Source organism: Falco biarmicus, chromosome 12 (genome assembly GCF_023638135.1).
Source record: "Falco biarmicus isolate bFalBia1 chromosome 12, bFalBia1.pri, whole genome shotgun sequence".
In the NCBI taxonomy this organism is placed as follows: Eukaryota; Metazoa; Chordata; class Aves; order Falconiformes; family Falconidae; genus Falco; species Falco biarmicus.
In genome coordinates, this window is record NC_079299.1 from 8,852,939 (window position 1) to 8,865,780 (window position 12,842).

The following is a 12,842-nucleotide window of genomic DNA, read 5'->3' on the forward strand; positions in this document are numbered from 1 at the left end:
ACCCTCAAGTAACCATCACACAGTTCTGAGTATAAAAATAAGGGCAAGGATTGCCTTAGTCTGTATTTATAAACTGTAAAGTACACTGAGAACACTGTTACCATTCATCATAACAAACAAAGCAGAATGTTTGCAAAATCATCAGAAATATGGCTTCTTTTAAAAATGGGGCATATCAGAGGCTGATGTAAGCAGAGCAGCAGCATTTGGTGTCAGTGTAATTATACTGATTATAAAACAAAACCAAAAATACTCCAAAACACAAGACTCTGTTAATAGAAATTTAATTATTTTGCTCAGATTTTCCTTTGCCTACTCCCATTCTGATATATACAGGCAGCTAAAGCTGCGGATAACCCAATGAACACATTAGTGGATGTATTCTATACAATAACCACTGAGAGGAAATGCCAGAACAGCCCATCTTCATGACTCATTATGCACTCAAAAGGAAAAAAAAACGACAGAAAGACACACTGGTTCTTTCAAACTAGAGCTCCAGAACAGCAACTTGTTTAGTTTATTTCAGATTTGATGGTCTGGCCAATAACTACTTTTAGTCTTCTATAGTTACCACAATCAAATGCAGAAGGATAGGAAAATTAAGTATAATTTACAGTGAAATAGCTTTGGCTAATAAATTCATCACCTCCCCAGCAAGCAAACAAACAAAAAACTGAATGTGGTTCAGCAGTGACAATACACAGGCTGATGCATCAATGACATACATCTGCTGCCGCCAAGAAAACCCTAAGACACACATCAAAGGCCAAGCTTTAGCAATAACAGGGGCATTTTACAGCTGGGTTTGAGAATTATGGTCACCAACTGTTATGAAATATTTTTGATGACTTACGGTTTCTTAAAACAAGTTGATGAATTTTCAAAATGTAGTAAGATCATACGGCCACTTCAAAATACCTACTCTGCCTGCTTGCATTGCCCTGGAACTTGGGATGGTCACTGCTGACAGCCAGCATGACTTCTGCAATCACTGAATAGCAGTAAACATGGCATTATCTTGTAAAAACCTGCTATTAATCTGTTTTTCCTCTCCTTTCATTCTGCACTGCCTGATCTCCTCTCTCCAGATGCTGTTGGCTCCCTGATAATTTCCTTCCTTCCCTTCTCTTCTCTCTCACTTCAGACTCCTGCGATGTTCTTGTGTATTACATCTTGGCAGGCTCACTAATCTTCCTCTTACTTATCAGTCATTATCCATGGTTTCCATTGGTACTTCAAGGGCCTTTTAAAATAATGGAAATAACCTGACATGTACTTGTGAGCTCAAAGTAAATAGGTCCAAACAATGAGATCCAGTGGTAAATGATGTGCTAATGCCGGTTAACATCAGAGCAGAGATAAATTCAGCTATGCACAACGTCATGGCTGGAAACTGCCATTTAGAATAACCTCTTCTGAACCAGAAGAAACCTGTAGGGGACTCCAGCCTAACCCTCTGCAGAAGAATAACCAGATTCCCAAGGGCTGCACATGCAGCCGCTTGTGTTTTCCAAATTCTTAAGTACTATTCACCCTACTGAAAGATTCACTCGCTGCCTGCTTCCAGATTTCAAAGGTCTCCTCAGACAGCTCTCAGGAACTTCATCCAGCCCTTTCTGAAGCTTAAAGTTAAAAAATGACCGTGCTAATTCTCAATCCTTTCTCACTGCCCAGTTGAGTTTGAGGTCTTTGATCCTATCTTGGACACAAGCATAAGCAAACATTTAATTATGTTGCAAACCTCTCTAGTTTCTTACTCATTATACATATGTTGTAAAGTGCAAAGCCTCCGTATAGTACCTTTTGCCAGATAATTGGGAATCTCCTACTTATCAAAATTTTAGCTACTTATCACCACTAGTGCAGGAGACTGACTCTGTATTTTTTCAAAAATTCTCTGTGCGAATTTTCAAGCTTTTCTTGTAACTGCTTCTGCAAAACAGCAATTCAGCGCCATCAGCGCTATGGAGTAAAAAGGGCTTTACAGCCCCCCTGCTTATCAATGGAAGCTTTTCCATTACTTGTAAAGGTCTCTGAATCAGGCTCAAACTGAAGGCAGAATCTTCAGAGACTAGTATATGAGATGGAGAGTTCCTGCCAAAATACAAAGGTATGGAGTACTTGACAAAGTTTAAAAAAAACCCCATAGCTCAGATCCATCTGCTCAGAACTTGCCAGACACGTTCTTCATGCAAACTTGCAAATAAAAAGAACATATTGCATGCATAACCCAACCCCTTTTATATCTGGATGTGCTACAGCTGCAGTAGGATTCTCTTACAGTGTTGGCTGCTACTCACTTAAAGGTAAAAGAAGGTGAAGTGTGAGGGGGGCAAAGAGATGAGCAGCTCAAACAGGTCAAAAAGGGAGGGGAAGTCAAGTGTGTAATGGAATCACTGTGACTAACTCACTGCATCTCCCTGTGGTGAGGGGATGAGCTCTGGGAAGAGAATGGATCCTGAGAAAGGATTTCCTCTCCATTTGTTCCCCAAGCAGGGTCTTCCTCCTGCCACTGAAGATACATGTGCAGTGTAAGCTGGGGATACAGCCCTGAAGCCATTCAGTCTGACTTACGTTTAAGCAGGCAGGAAGACTTTGCATTGTATAAGCAATAAACAAGAACGGAGGGTTTGGGGTCCTCCTCCTGGAAGATTCTGAAATACTGACTGCAATTTCCTGCTGTTTAGGAGAATTTAAGATAGCTCCAAAGAAAGATTTTACATAAAATGAGGCAAAACAAAAAAATCCTGTAAACTTATCTAGCATTTAGCTTTAACTTGCCAGAGGCACATTATGTTTTATTAAAATATCAACAAAGAGGAGCCAAAGTCAACAAAAACAGAGTGGGTTCTTCTAGCCATATCCCCTAGATCCTGCAGAGTAGTCCTGTATTCATCTCCTCTTTACAGACAGATCTCCCAAGCCCTTCCTCTTCCTCGGTCCTGTCCCTAACAGCCATATCTCATGTTCACATGCATTGTACTGCAACGTGTTGTCATGCAACTTTCTTTGCTATCTGAATTTTTTGACTTACTGCTTCTTCGAAATGCTGTCTTCTTCTGCAAGGCACTCCTCTTTCTTCCTTTCCTCTTGCCAGCATTGTTTTCCGTAAGTCATGATTCTCTTGTGGTTTTCTCTTCCCACCACCTACAGGCTTCCACCCAAACCACCTTCTGTCCTCCTCCATTTTCTTCCATCATCTATTCTTTATACAGGCTTCTCCCTGAAAAAGCTTCACGTTGTTTCCTACATGTTCTCAAAACAGCAATACTCCCTTCCCCTCATCCAACGGGCTTCCTAGTGCGAGGCCAGCAAGCCAACCCGATACTCCTCAGCCCAGTAGCTACCACGCTGCAGTGCTTGCTTGAAACGTGCCCATGTCCCAGTGTAATGTGGGCTTGGCTACCCCACCAGACTGCAGCCCAAAAAGCAGGAACCCAAACCTAGTGCCTGGTTTCTGACCCATGTCCTGCATTCCTACAATCCCTATAACAAGAGCCTCAACAAATCTGTTAGCTCAGTGCCCCACATTTCTACACACAGCAGTGTTGAGCTGGGAGTACACACTGGCTCCTGCCAGTAGCGAACAGGGATATTATATACTTCTTCAAGTCGTCTTCAATAACTGCTCTGTTCCTGGCAAGAGGTGGCTGCATCTGAGACAAGCTCTCAAATCTCAGTGAATATGACACAGCGATAAATACTTCCCTTCACCCACACTCTCAGATTATTTGCCAAAGGTACTCTATACATCGTCTCCAGCATATGCACTTTTTTTAGTAAGGCATACAATATTTTGACACCCCCCCCCCCCCCCCCAAAAAAAAAAAAAAAAAAAAAAAGAATTCTGGAACAAGAAAGCAGCAATCCGACGAAAATATACTGCAAATTAACTTCCTCTGGTTGTGAACTGTGAGCTGTTGCTGGGGGGGAACTGGGGGGAGGAGGTTGGTAGCGTAGAAAGTTATTAAGAGTAGAAAGTTATTAGGTCCACACTTTATACCAAGTTTGGCACTTCAAAGAGACCACTGTGCATTTACTGTTTAACATAACCTTGTAACCTTTCAGATCGCGAGAGTCTGGTTTCAGGATAGCAATACGTGAATTGTAAGATCCAAATATACTACTTCAGATGTGGGTCACAGCAATGGCAGTCAATTAAAATCAAATGCCCCAGGTGATATCTGTAATACAGACATCCTGTGCCAGCTCACAGCCACAAATCCTACTTCCTGGTATTTTCTTCCATGGCATTAGAGACGGCACTTTTTGGCAAGAAAAGAGAGCAAGGTCCCTCTGCTCCTGATTATACGGAGATCAGTCTGGAGTAGCTCTGCTGCAGTCAGTGTAAATTGCCTCAGATTTGCACCACAGAGATTTGGCCCAAATCTATAGTAGCTTGCTCTAAATGTATTCCCTAACTGAAAAACAAGACAAAACACTGTCTGAATTGAAAGTATTTGAACAACTGACTGTGTTTTAAATTTAAATCTGACTCATAATGGGGTAATATGTTCCACAACATCTTCCTCCTCTACCTCCAAGCGGGTAGAGAGGCCCTTAAAGAAATGGGGATTACCACTGCCTGGACGGCAGACAGTTCTTCCTAGACCCTGAGCAAGCTTCACAGAAGCCCTCGGCATGGCCTGGGCCCTCCCCAACATGGAAAGACCAAAGGTCTGCTCCTGCTTCCTTCAAATTCTTCACCACAGTCTGATGTCCCCCCTAAGGCTTTAACCTGGTGCCGTTCATTTGCTCCAACCCTGAGCTCTCCTACATCCTGTGGTATGGGTCCTCCCCATCCACAGCCTCTCAGGTACCCCCACCCACAGCAGCCTTGGAGAACGATGATGATAAAACCCAGTGCTGCGGCTGCATTTTTTGTGATGCTTTATGATGTGTTAACAAAACATGGCACTGCTTCCATAGGAAGTAATTATCAGTTGTTATTGTTTGGCCGTCTGTACATAATAAAAATACCTTAAAAACAATACCACAACACTCTCTGAATGACAGCTTTTCACCCTGTGAGGGTTTCCATGCATCCAGCTTTGCAGTGATGCCTATTTATATTTTGGAATGCTTATTCATAAAAGACAAGGGTTTTTTTGAAGGGTGCAGGGACTTTATTCATAAATACAGAAGCACCTTAATAAAAGAAAGATGTGATGAAGTCTTCAAAGCAGGCAAGAAAACTGATGAACAAAGACATTCCCATAACAACTGAGCTTTATCTGATCAAATTCCAATAAAGCCTGCATTTGGCATAAATCTTTAAAAACATAGCAAGGGCCACTGGACGATGCTAAAACTTGTTTATTTAATATTATTCCTCCTCCTTCCCCCAAAAGTAGTTTATCCTCTTAATATTTTCTGAAAACTTGGTGCACGTTGAGAAGCGCATTGAGTGAACGTGGTGCAGTGGAAGGATGACAGAAATGCGGGAGAGCACTTGACACATCTGAGGCCACTTCCTTCCCTCCAGCTTCCCACTCTCCAATGTGCTGATGATCAGTAGCACCACCAGCAGATTAAACTCTCCCTTTCGGGCAGAAGAAACAACAGAAAAGATAGTGCCTTTAAAGAATTTAATTCTCTGTAACTTCACTTAAGCAGAGCCAAGAAGAGACAAAAGCTTTTATACCAGCCTTATGAAAGAAACGTCATTCCTAGCTCTGTGAGTTCTATTATTTTCCACCCTAAGACTACTTAATATGTGCACTGCGCTTCCCATCTGCACAGGAACACACAGATGTGGTTGCCTAATCCTTAAATACCAAGATAAGTACTCTGGGTGAAAACAGACATTAAAGAAACTGTTTCTGCTCTTGTGGATTACCACTTGCCCACTGGCTTCGTGGATGCATCCAGGACACCTCCATGAGAATTAATCTTAAGGACCCACTGCCCATAGAATCCTGGGGCGTAGCAAACCTGGCAAACAGATCCACAACTACTCGCTCCCAGCATAAATACAATGGGGTGCTCTCTGCTCCAAACCTGCCTCTGAGGTGGAAACAGGGTCCTGTTGCTGCTGCACTGAGGGCTGGGAGCGAGGGGCCATGGCCCTGGCTCACCACACCAAGAGGTCCCAGACTGCCTTCCCAGAGTCAGTGCAAACAAGGGCTGCAGGAAAACACAAAGTCCTTTTCTGATGTGGTTTGGAAAAGGCAGCCAAGTATAGCCCAAGGAAAGCTTAGCTGAAAAGGTGCAGTCTTGCATTTCTTTTTTCATTGTAAGGGGTAGATCTGTAAGGTCAGAGGACCACACAAAGAAAGAATCAGGAGGAGAAACAAAATATTTATATTCTGCTTGCTTATTTTTTCCATTTACCCTGCACATCTGCCTCTAGCTGTTCCTAAAACAGTCCTTCAGAGTAATATTGTCTCTTCTGCACCAGTGGTATATACATCACTACTAAATTGCCACCGGAATAAATCAGAAAGTGCTTGGAGAGCAGTTAGGAGACTTCCATGTGTTCAGGGATGGCCACTTTCACAGTGAATCACCACAAGAGAGCTCTGAGTCTCTCCAGAGGACTTCTGCTCCTCTCTTCCTGCTTGACTGAGGAAGATGAGGGGACATGGGAACAACCATTCCCTGAAACTGCAGGTATGAGAGGAATTTCAAAAACCCTTATCAAGAAGATCTCAACAAAGAAAAAGACTAGGCAACCCAACACTTGGTGAGAGGAAAAAACCCCCAAACAACCTAATTATTAAATGTTGCTTATGCAAGATGAAAAACCACATTGTTCCTTCTGGGTACAACAGCCCTGGCAAGCCCAGCACACATCTCACAAGACAGGAAGCAGTGTTTATGCATGGACATGGAGCGGTGCCTGCACATGCCAACTCCTCTGCAAGGCTCACTCTCCATGCGTGGCTTTTCATGCTGGAAGCAAAGATACCCGAGTAAGTCTTCAGCCCTTACAGAATGTACTTGTCTCTCCCACTTCCACTAAAATGAGCATCTTCCTCATTCTCCTCTTTTACCACCCATGTTTGTACTTTCCTCCACTGCTAGACACTCCTATCTGCACTATCAATATATTATTACACAGCCCTGAAACTCCTCTAGCATCACTGTTGCACCAATGCCTCCTACCCATCCTTCCTCACTGTCAGCATCTTAGATCTTCTTTCTAATCTCTAAAATTCATATACTAAGTTCTAGGATGCTTTCTATAGCACTGTTCTATCTACGTCACAGAATCAGAGAACATCTCCAGTTGGAAGGGACCCCTCAGGATCATGGGTCCCTCCCCTTCAATTTCTCCTTGCTTTTGCTTTTCCTGTTAAACACTGCCTGCTAACTCCAGGCGTTGTGATGGACATCAGATGCAGCAGTATTTAGGTACTCTGATGCTCTCACAGTAGAGCTGGCAAGGAACCTGTGCAGTTCAGACTGGCCATCACAGAGCTGTAACACCTCCCTGACAAGGTCTTGGGAAGAGCTGCATACAAGATTGCAAGAAATAAATATGACCAAAGGGGCAAGAAAACAACCAGCTTAAGGCAGCTACAGGAACTTGTAAGTAAGCAAAGCAGAGAGAGGAACTAACAGGCAGCTCTTATCATTTTAACAGGTGCTCTGCAAGGGAAATGCTCCCAAGACAGCCTGTCACTCCACAGGCAAAGGAGCAAAGTAACACACCTAAACCATGCCTGGCACAAACACTCAGAGCTTGCTGCCTTTGGCTTGCCTGTTACATGCTGGAGAAAAGACCGAATCCTACAATAACCTGCACTGATTGCTCACCTAACACTTCTCTCGGTATGCCTCACCCAGCCTAAAAAAAGCCCAACCTACCATACTCACCAGCTATATATTTATCTAAAGGACCCAAGTACCTGCCCTGGATGCAGGTGTCAGTCCTTTCCATGGGTAAAGGCTTGCCAGAGTCAGGCTCTCTCAAATAAGCTCCAGCTGTTTCTCATCACAAGGCAAAATCCCAGCCAAGCAAAGGCCCTTTCTTCCATACCTCCACTGAACCCTTTGTGTTCCACGTTCCTCAAACGCAGAAAGGCAATGAACTGAGCTCAGGCAACCGCAGCTGTACTCCTTTCAGGTGACTAACAGCTCTCAAAAGTAGAACAACAGAAAGCCCAGAGATGCCATCAACTCCTTTTAAGATGTCTGAACAGTGAGGTCAAGCCAGAACATACAATCGTTTCAACAGGCTGGTGTAGCAGCATCACAGGGACTTATTGTGTAATTCTGTTTGATGACTATTACATGTAATTGACACCAGTGACTCTCGTTAGAATGTTCCTAACTTGCTCTTTTAACTAATGAGACGTTATTTACTCAACTTTTCAGCCAGCCTGTCCTTGGGAAGGAAGGCAGTCAGATCACAGTCATGAAGTCAAGTGTCCAGTAACCACCTGTGGACCTGAACCACATTCAACTGGGAATCAGGCTTCTCCTACTTGAGCATGTGACCTCAAATTGCCCCCGTCTCTGCTCCAGGTTTGGCTTGCACTTGACCAGACCAGGCAGCAGGAGGTGAATATTGAAAGTAAGGGAGAAGACTAATTCGAATTTGTACCCCACTGGATTTGAACTGAATTCTACAGCGCTGCAAACCCAGGACAGTGCTCTGGCATAGCTATTGAGGGCAGCAACATCCGAATCAGTGAGGGGCTCAATGCACTTTTACAATGCACTTTTAAAATGCACTTTTACATCAATCTTACCAACACTTAGGAGTGAGGGAGTTAAGGGGTCATTTTCTTCCTCACTCCTCGATCCCTGAATTGTCCACTCCCTTGCCTCAATCCTTGGGCTACTATACAGAAGCCAGGTCTGAAACTACAAAGCTTTGAAACTCAATTATTAACTTTGCCATTTCTGCGAGGAATGGTTAGCAGGCTTCTGCTGAACATAGGCCAGGACAGGAATTTGACTTCTGCGTAAATGACAGTCCAGACCAGGTGCTGGGAGACAGAGATCCTGGGGATGACTTGGTAGGGGATAGAACAGACGTCAAATATTATATGCTGAAACTCTGGAGTCCTGAGGCACAATTGCTAGAAAAAGTTTGCACATCTCAGCTTCATGTGATTTTTCAATAAAGTTCCTTTCTATGAAAGGCATGGGAAATAAGAGGCTGCTTTGAAAAGATGGGACTCAACCGCTTCTCCTCGTGATTTGTTCCACTAGATACGTACAAGGTGGGTTTGCTGCAGAGAGACAGGGAGCTGACGCGCATGAGGTACCACCATACCTGGTACAGCTCTATCCGCTGCTCCGAGACCCGCGCCTTCGAGTTCTGCAGGCGGAAGACCCTGAACTCAGCCTTCACCAAGTTGGAGGCATTCTTCTCCATTGCTGAGACATCAAATCTGACGATTCGGAAATAAAGGCTGTAATAGCTCGGCGGGATGGCATCTGCAAGAAGGCAGTGTGATTTTATTATTTTTTTTTAATCATAAAACACATTGTTCTGTCAAACAGTGTAATACAAGACAGCCTCAGTAAGGGAAATATCTGTAGCATGATTCAGTTTCCAATGGCCAATTTAATATTATTAACAATTTAATAAAAAAACCAAAAAACCAACCTGCTCCACATGTGTTTGATTATGGGAATACCATATTAACAGAGATTAACAACTATTTCCAGCTCTATTTCAGGTCATGCATTTAAACCTCTCCTCTTTCAACATACTGGTGGAAAATCCCAGATACTTATAAAAGGGGAAAGAATCATAGTAGTTGGTATCTGGCAAATGCCTTCAGACATGCACGGAGTTCACAGGGATCTGCTAAGATGACAGGTAACAGCAGCTCATCAACCTGCGCATCTCTGAAGTCCGCTTCCCCTAGAATATAGAGCATCTAGCCAGCTTCAGGTTTAGTTGTGCATTTAGTTATTAAAGGATTCCACCAGAACAATATTTTCATTCCGATTATAGTGGCACGGGCAGGAAGAGAAGAAGAAAAGGAGGGAAAAGACAAGTGGATAGTAGACATTATAAATGGAATTACATGAATTTTGACCACTTGGAAGCTGTGAAAGCCATAAACATGACCACCCCTCGCTATATAACGGGGGAAAGCAAGAAAACCAGGAAAATGGACTCAAGCCATTAAAGATTAAACATGTTAAACGTATCAGTTGAGGTTTCAGAAGTGTGTGTTCCTCCTTGTGAGCCAGAGACCCCCGCGCAAGGCTGAGCACCTCCACATTCCCCCAGGCCCTGCCGCCTGCCCTGCTGCCCCTGCTGCCCTTGCTGCCCTTGCTGCTCCACCAACGCAGCCACACTCCCGGGGGATTCCAAACAACTCGAAGGCCCTGATAAAAATCTCTGTTCAAACCAAAGGAAAAACTTCCTTTTCTCTTACAGTGGGAAACTGAAGTGGGTAAAGAGAAAAAAGAAAGAGGACCATTGCATTGTGTGTGTGTGTATTTTCAGCTGAGAAAGCAAAGCTTGCTGGCTTCCTCAGGACCTCGCCAGCAGGAAGATGTCAGGTAATTATCACAAAACATGAAGTTTTCCCACTAGTCACGTAGCTCAGGATTCAGCACACAGTGGCAGGAGATGACAATCTCAACATTAGGGAGGTGAGCAGTTCAGCACCCATGGAAGATCCAGGCCTTGCCCAAAATCCCTTGCCCCAAAATCACTGCCTCCCTCGGCTATCCAGGCCATTAATCCAGGCATCTATCAATCAAATAAAGTACCTTCTTCTGGAAGATATCTAATTCTTAATGGATACAATACACACAAGTTATCATTTCTGTGTAAAGAAATGGTAGAACGCAAGTCCAGTACATTTACCTTCGTTTCTAACTACTAATGATTAAAGGTAGTTGGAAGAAATCCTTAATAATATTTATTCATATCAATAAGACATATTAAAGACTTTCTTCCAAATATTTAATATTTGGCTGCTATTACCAGAACTTTTGAGCAATGCAGCAGCTCCTGGCTACACAAGGGAACACCACTCACAGCTAAATATTTAATAACCAGTTTGTTGTAGCTTTTTGAATAATTCCAAGTTCAAACTGCCTACAAAATAAATAGCAAATACAAGTCACACAAGGAATAAAGCAAATTTATTCTGTCTTCACAAAATTCAGAAACACGCTTCCTCTACATAATTGAGCCAAAACCTCTTCTTCAAATGATCAGAGGTAAAAATTCCTAAAAGTAATCCTTGCTGTGAGAAAATTTTGATTATAAAGAAATAATCTTGGCCTCAACTGTAGATGCATTATAAGTGAGAGATGACAAGTTTGCAAAATACTTTAAAAAAATCCTCTGAAAGAGTACTTCCCAAAGCAGACCCTCAGTATGGTCAAATGGGTAAGAGGTATAAATATGAACAGGAAGCCCCAGGCTTCCTGATGATCCCATTTAAATAAAGAAACGAAAAAAAAGGTTTTCAAATTTTCACACCTGCAGTGCTCAAAAATAAACTCCAGGACATCATGATCAGTATTCTTGCCTGTCAGCCTTACTGACAGAAAACTGCTACAATCTTACAGTGGGAAGAACTCAAAGGAAAAAAAAGGATGCAAATTACCCCGGCGTGATAAATGCTGTTGTTTTGCAAAAGCCATGGGGCTGGTGTCTCAAAATACCAACTAAAAGTCTTCTGAGAAAAGCTTAACTTTATGCACTGATGATCTTAATTACAATACATTTTGCAAATTCTTATAAAAGCTACTCAGTTCAGAGATTATATCCTCATCTAAGAGAGAAATAATCTCTTCAATTTACTTTTCTGCTATAGGAAACTCTGACGCTACTACTTGTTCTTCAGCCAAACCTAATCCTACTAGGAATATAATTTGGCATAATAATATGTATATATAAGATTGATGCTTCCAGATGAGTTGTAACTTGTCCTTCCCTGTCATTTATTTGAGGCATCAACCTACCAATTCATTCCCTCTGGACAAGCCAAACTAGCAGCCAGCCACTTGCCCTGGCACAGACGAACCCTGTCCAACTTGACTTTACTTCAGATTGAAAAGTCCTATTTAACTCTCAGCCTTATTTATATTTGGCTTCTAACTTATTTCTAGAACTTTCTTGTGCTATATTTGCAGCCTTTTTTTCACTTTCTATGTTTTAGAAACTGTATAATACAAATCTGTGAATATGTATCTGAACGGATTTTCCTGATCCATTTCTGCCTTTACATTTTTTTCTCTTTCATATATAAAGAAGATAGAGAAGGAATATTCTTTCAGTGTGCATGTTTTTGTGTTTGCATATGTGCATTCGTATACACAGTGAACGAGTATTTACCTTCCACTGGAAGGCAGGCATGGGACACCCACCATGAATAAGAATGAATTCTTGTCTTACAGGAGTTTCATCTCTCCTACAAGATTGTTTGATACCTTGCAAAAACCCACATAAGAAATTTGATTTCTTTATTCCATCATTTACAATGGTATCCATGGGAAGTCAATTCAGGAAAAGGCATTATTCAAGGATAACTGAAAAAAATGTGGGTTTTTTTACCAGCTGGAACCCTTCCTCTGAAAAAGAATGGCTGACTGCAGAATTGGGGTTTACATGAAAATTAATCAACATTAAGACTGAGAATTGAGACTTGCAACTTTTTTAAGGGAATGGAAAGAACCCTATGGAGTCTACAAAGTTTTGAATTAGCCTTTAAGTGATCACAGATGCTGCAATTTATCTCTCTTTGTGACTCCACCTTAACCTGACAGTTGTATCAATGCAGACTCAGTTGGATACCTCTGGACTCCCCTCTGGTTTTGGCCCAATGGCTCCAGTAGACGCCAGGATGACTCTGACCAAGTTAGTGTGCAAACACAGTTACCCTGCTACAGACTAGACTCCTTAAGTA

The 12,842-nt window shown here is 42.5% G+C and overlaps 1 protein-coding gene across 1 annotated transcript in view; it reads right to left on the reverse strand.

The window, feature by feature from the left end:
- Window positions 1-12,842, reverse strand: part of TGFB2 (transforming growth factor beta 2) — a 65,646-nt gene that overhangs the window by 14,030 nt on the left and 38,774 nt on the right. Inside the window, exon 2 of the mRNA XM_056357394.1 lies at window positions 9,233-9,396. Coding sequence (XP_056213369.1) covers window positions 9,233-9,396 — 164 coding nt within the window. The remainder of the gene's footprint in view (window positions 1-9,232; window positions 9,397-12,842) is intronic.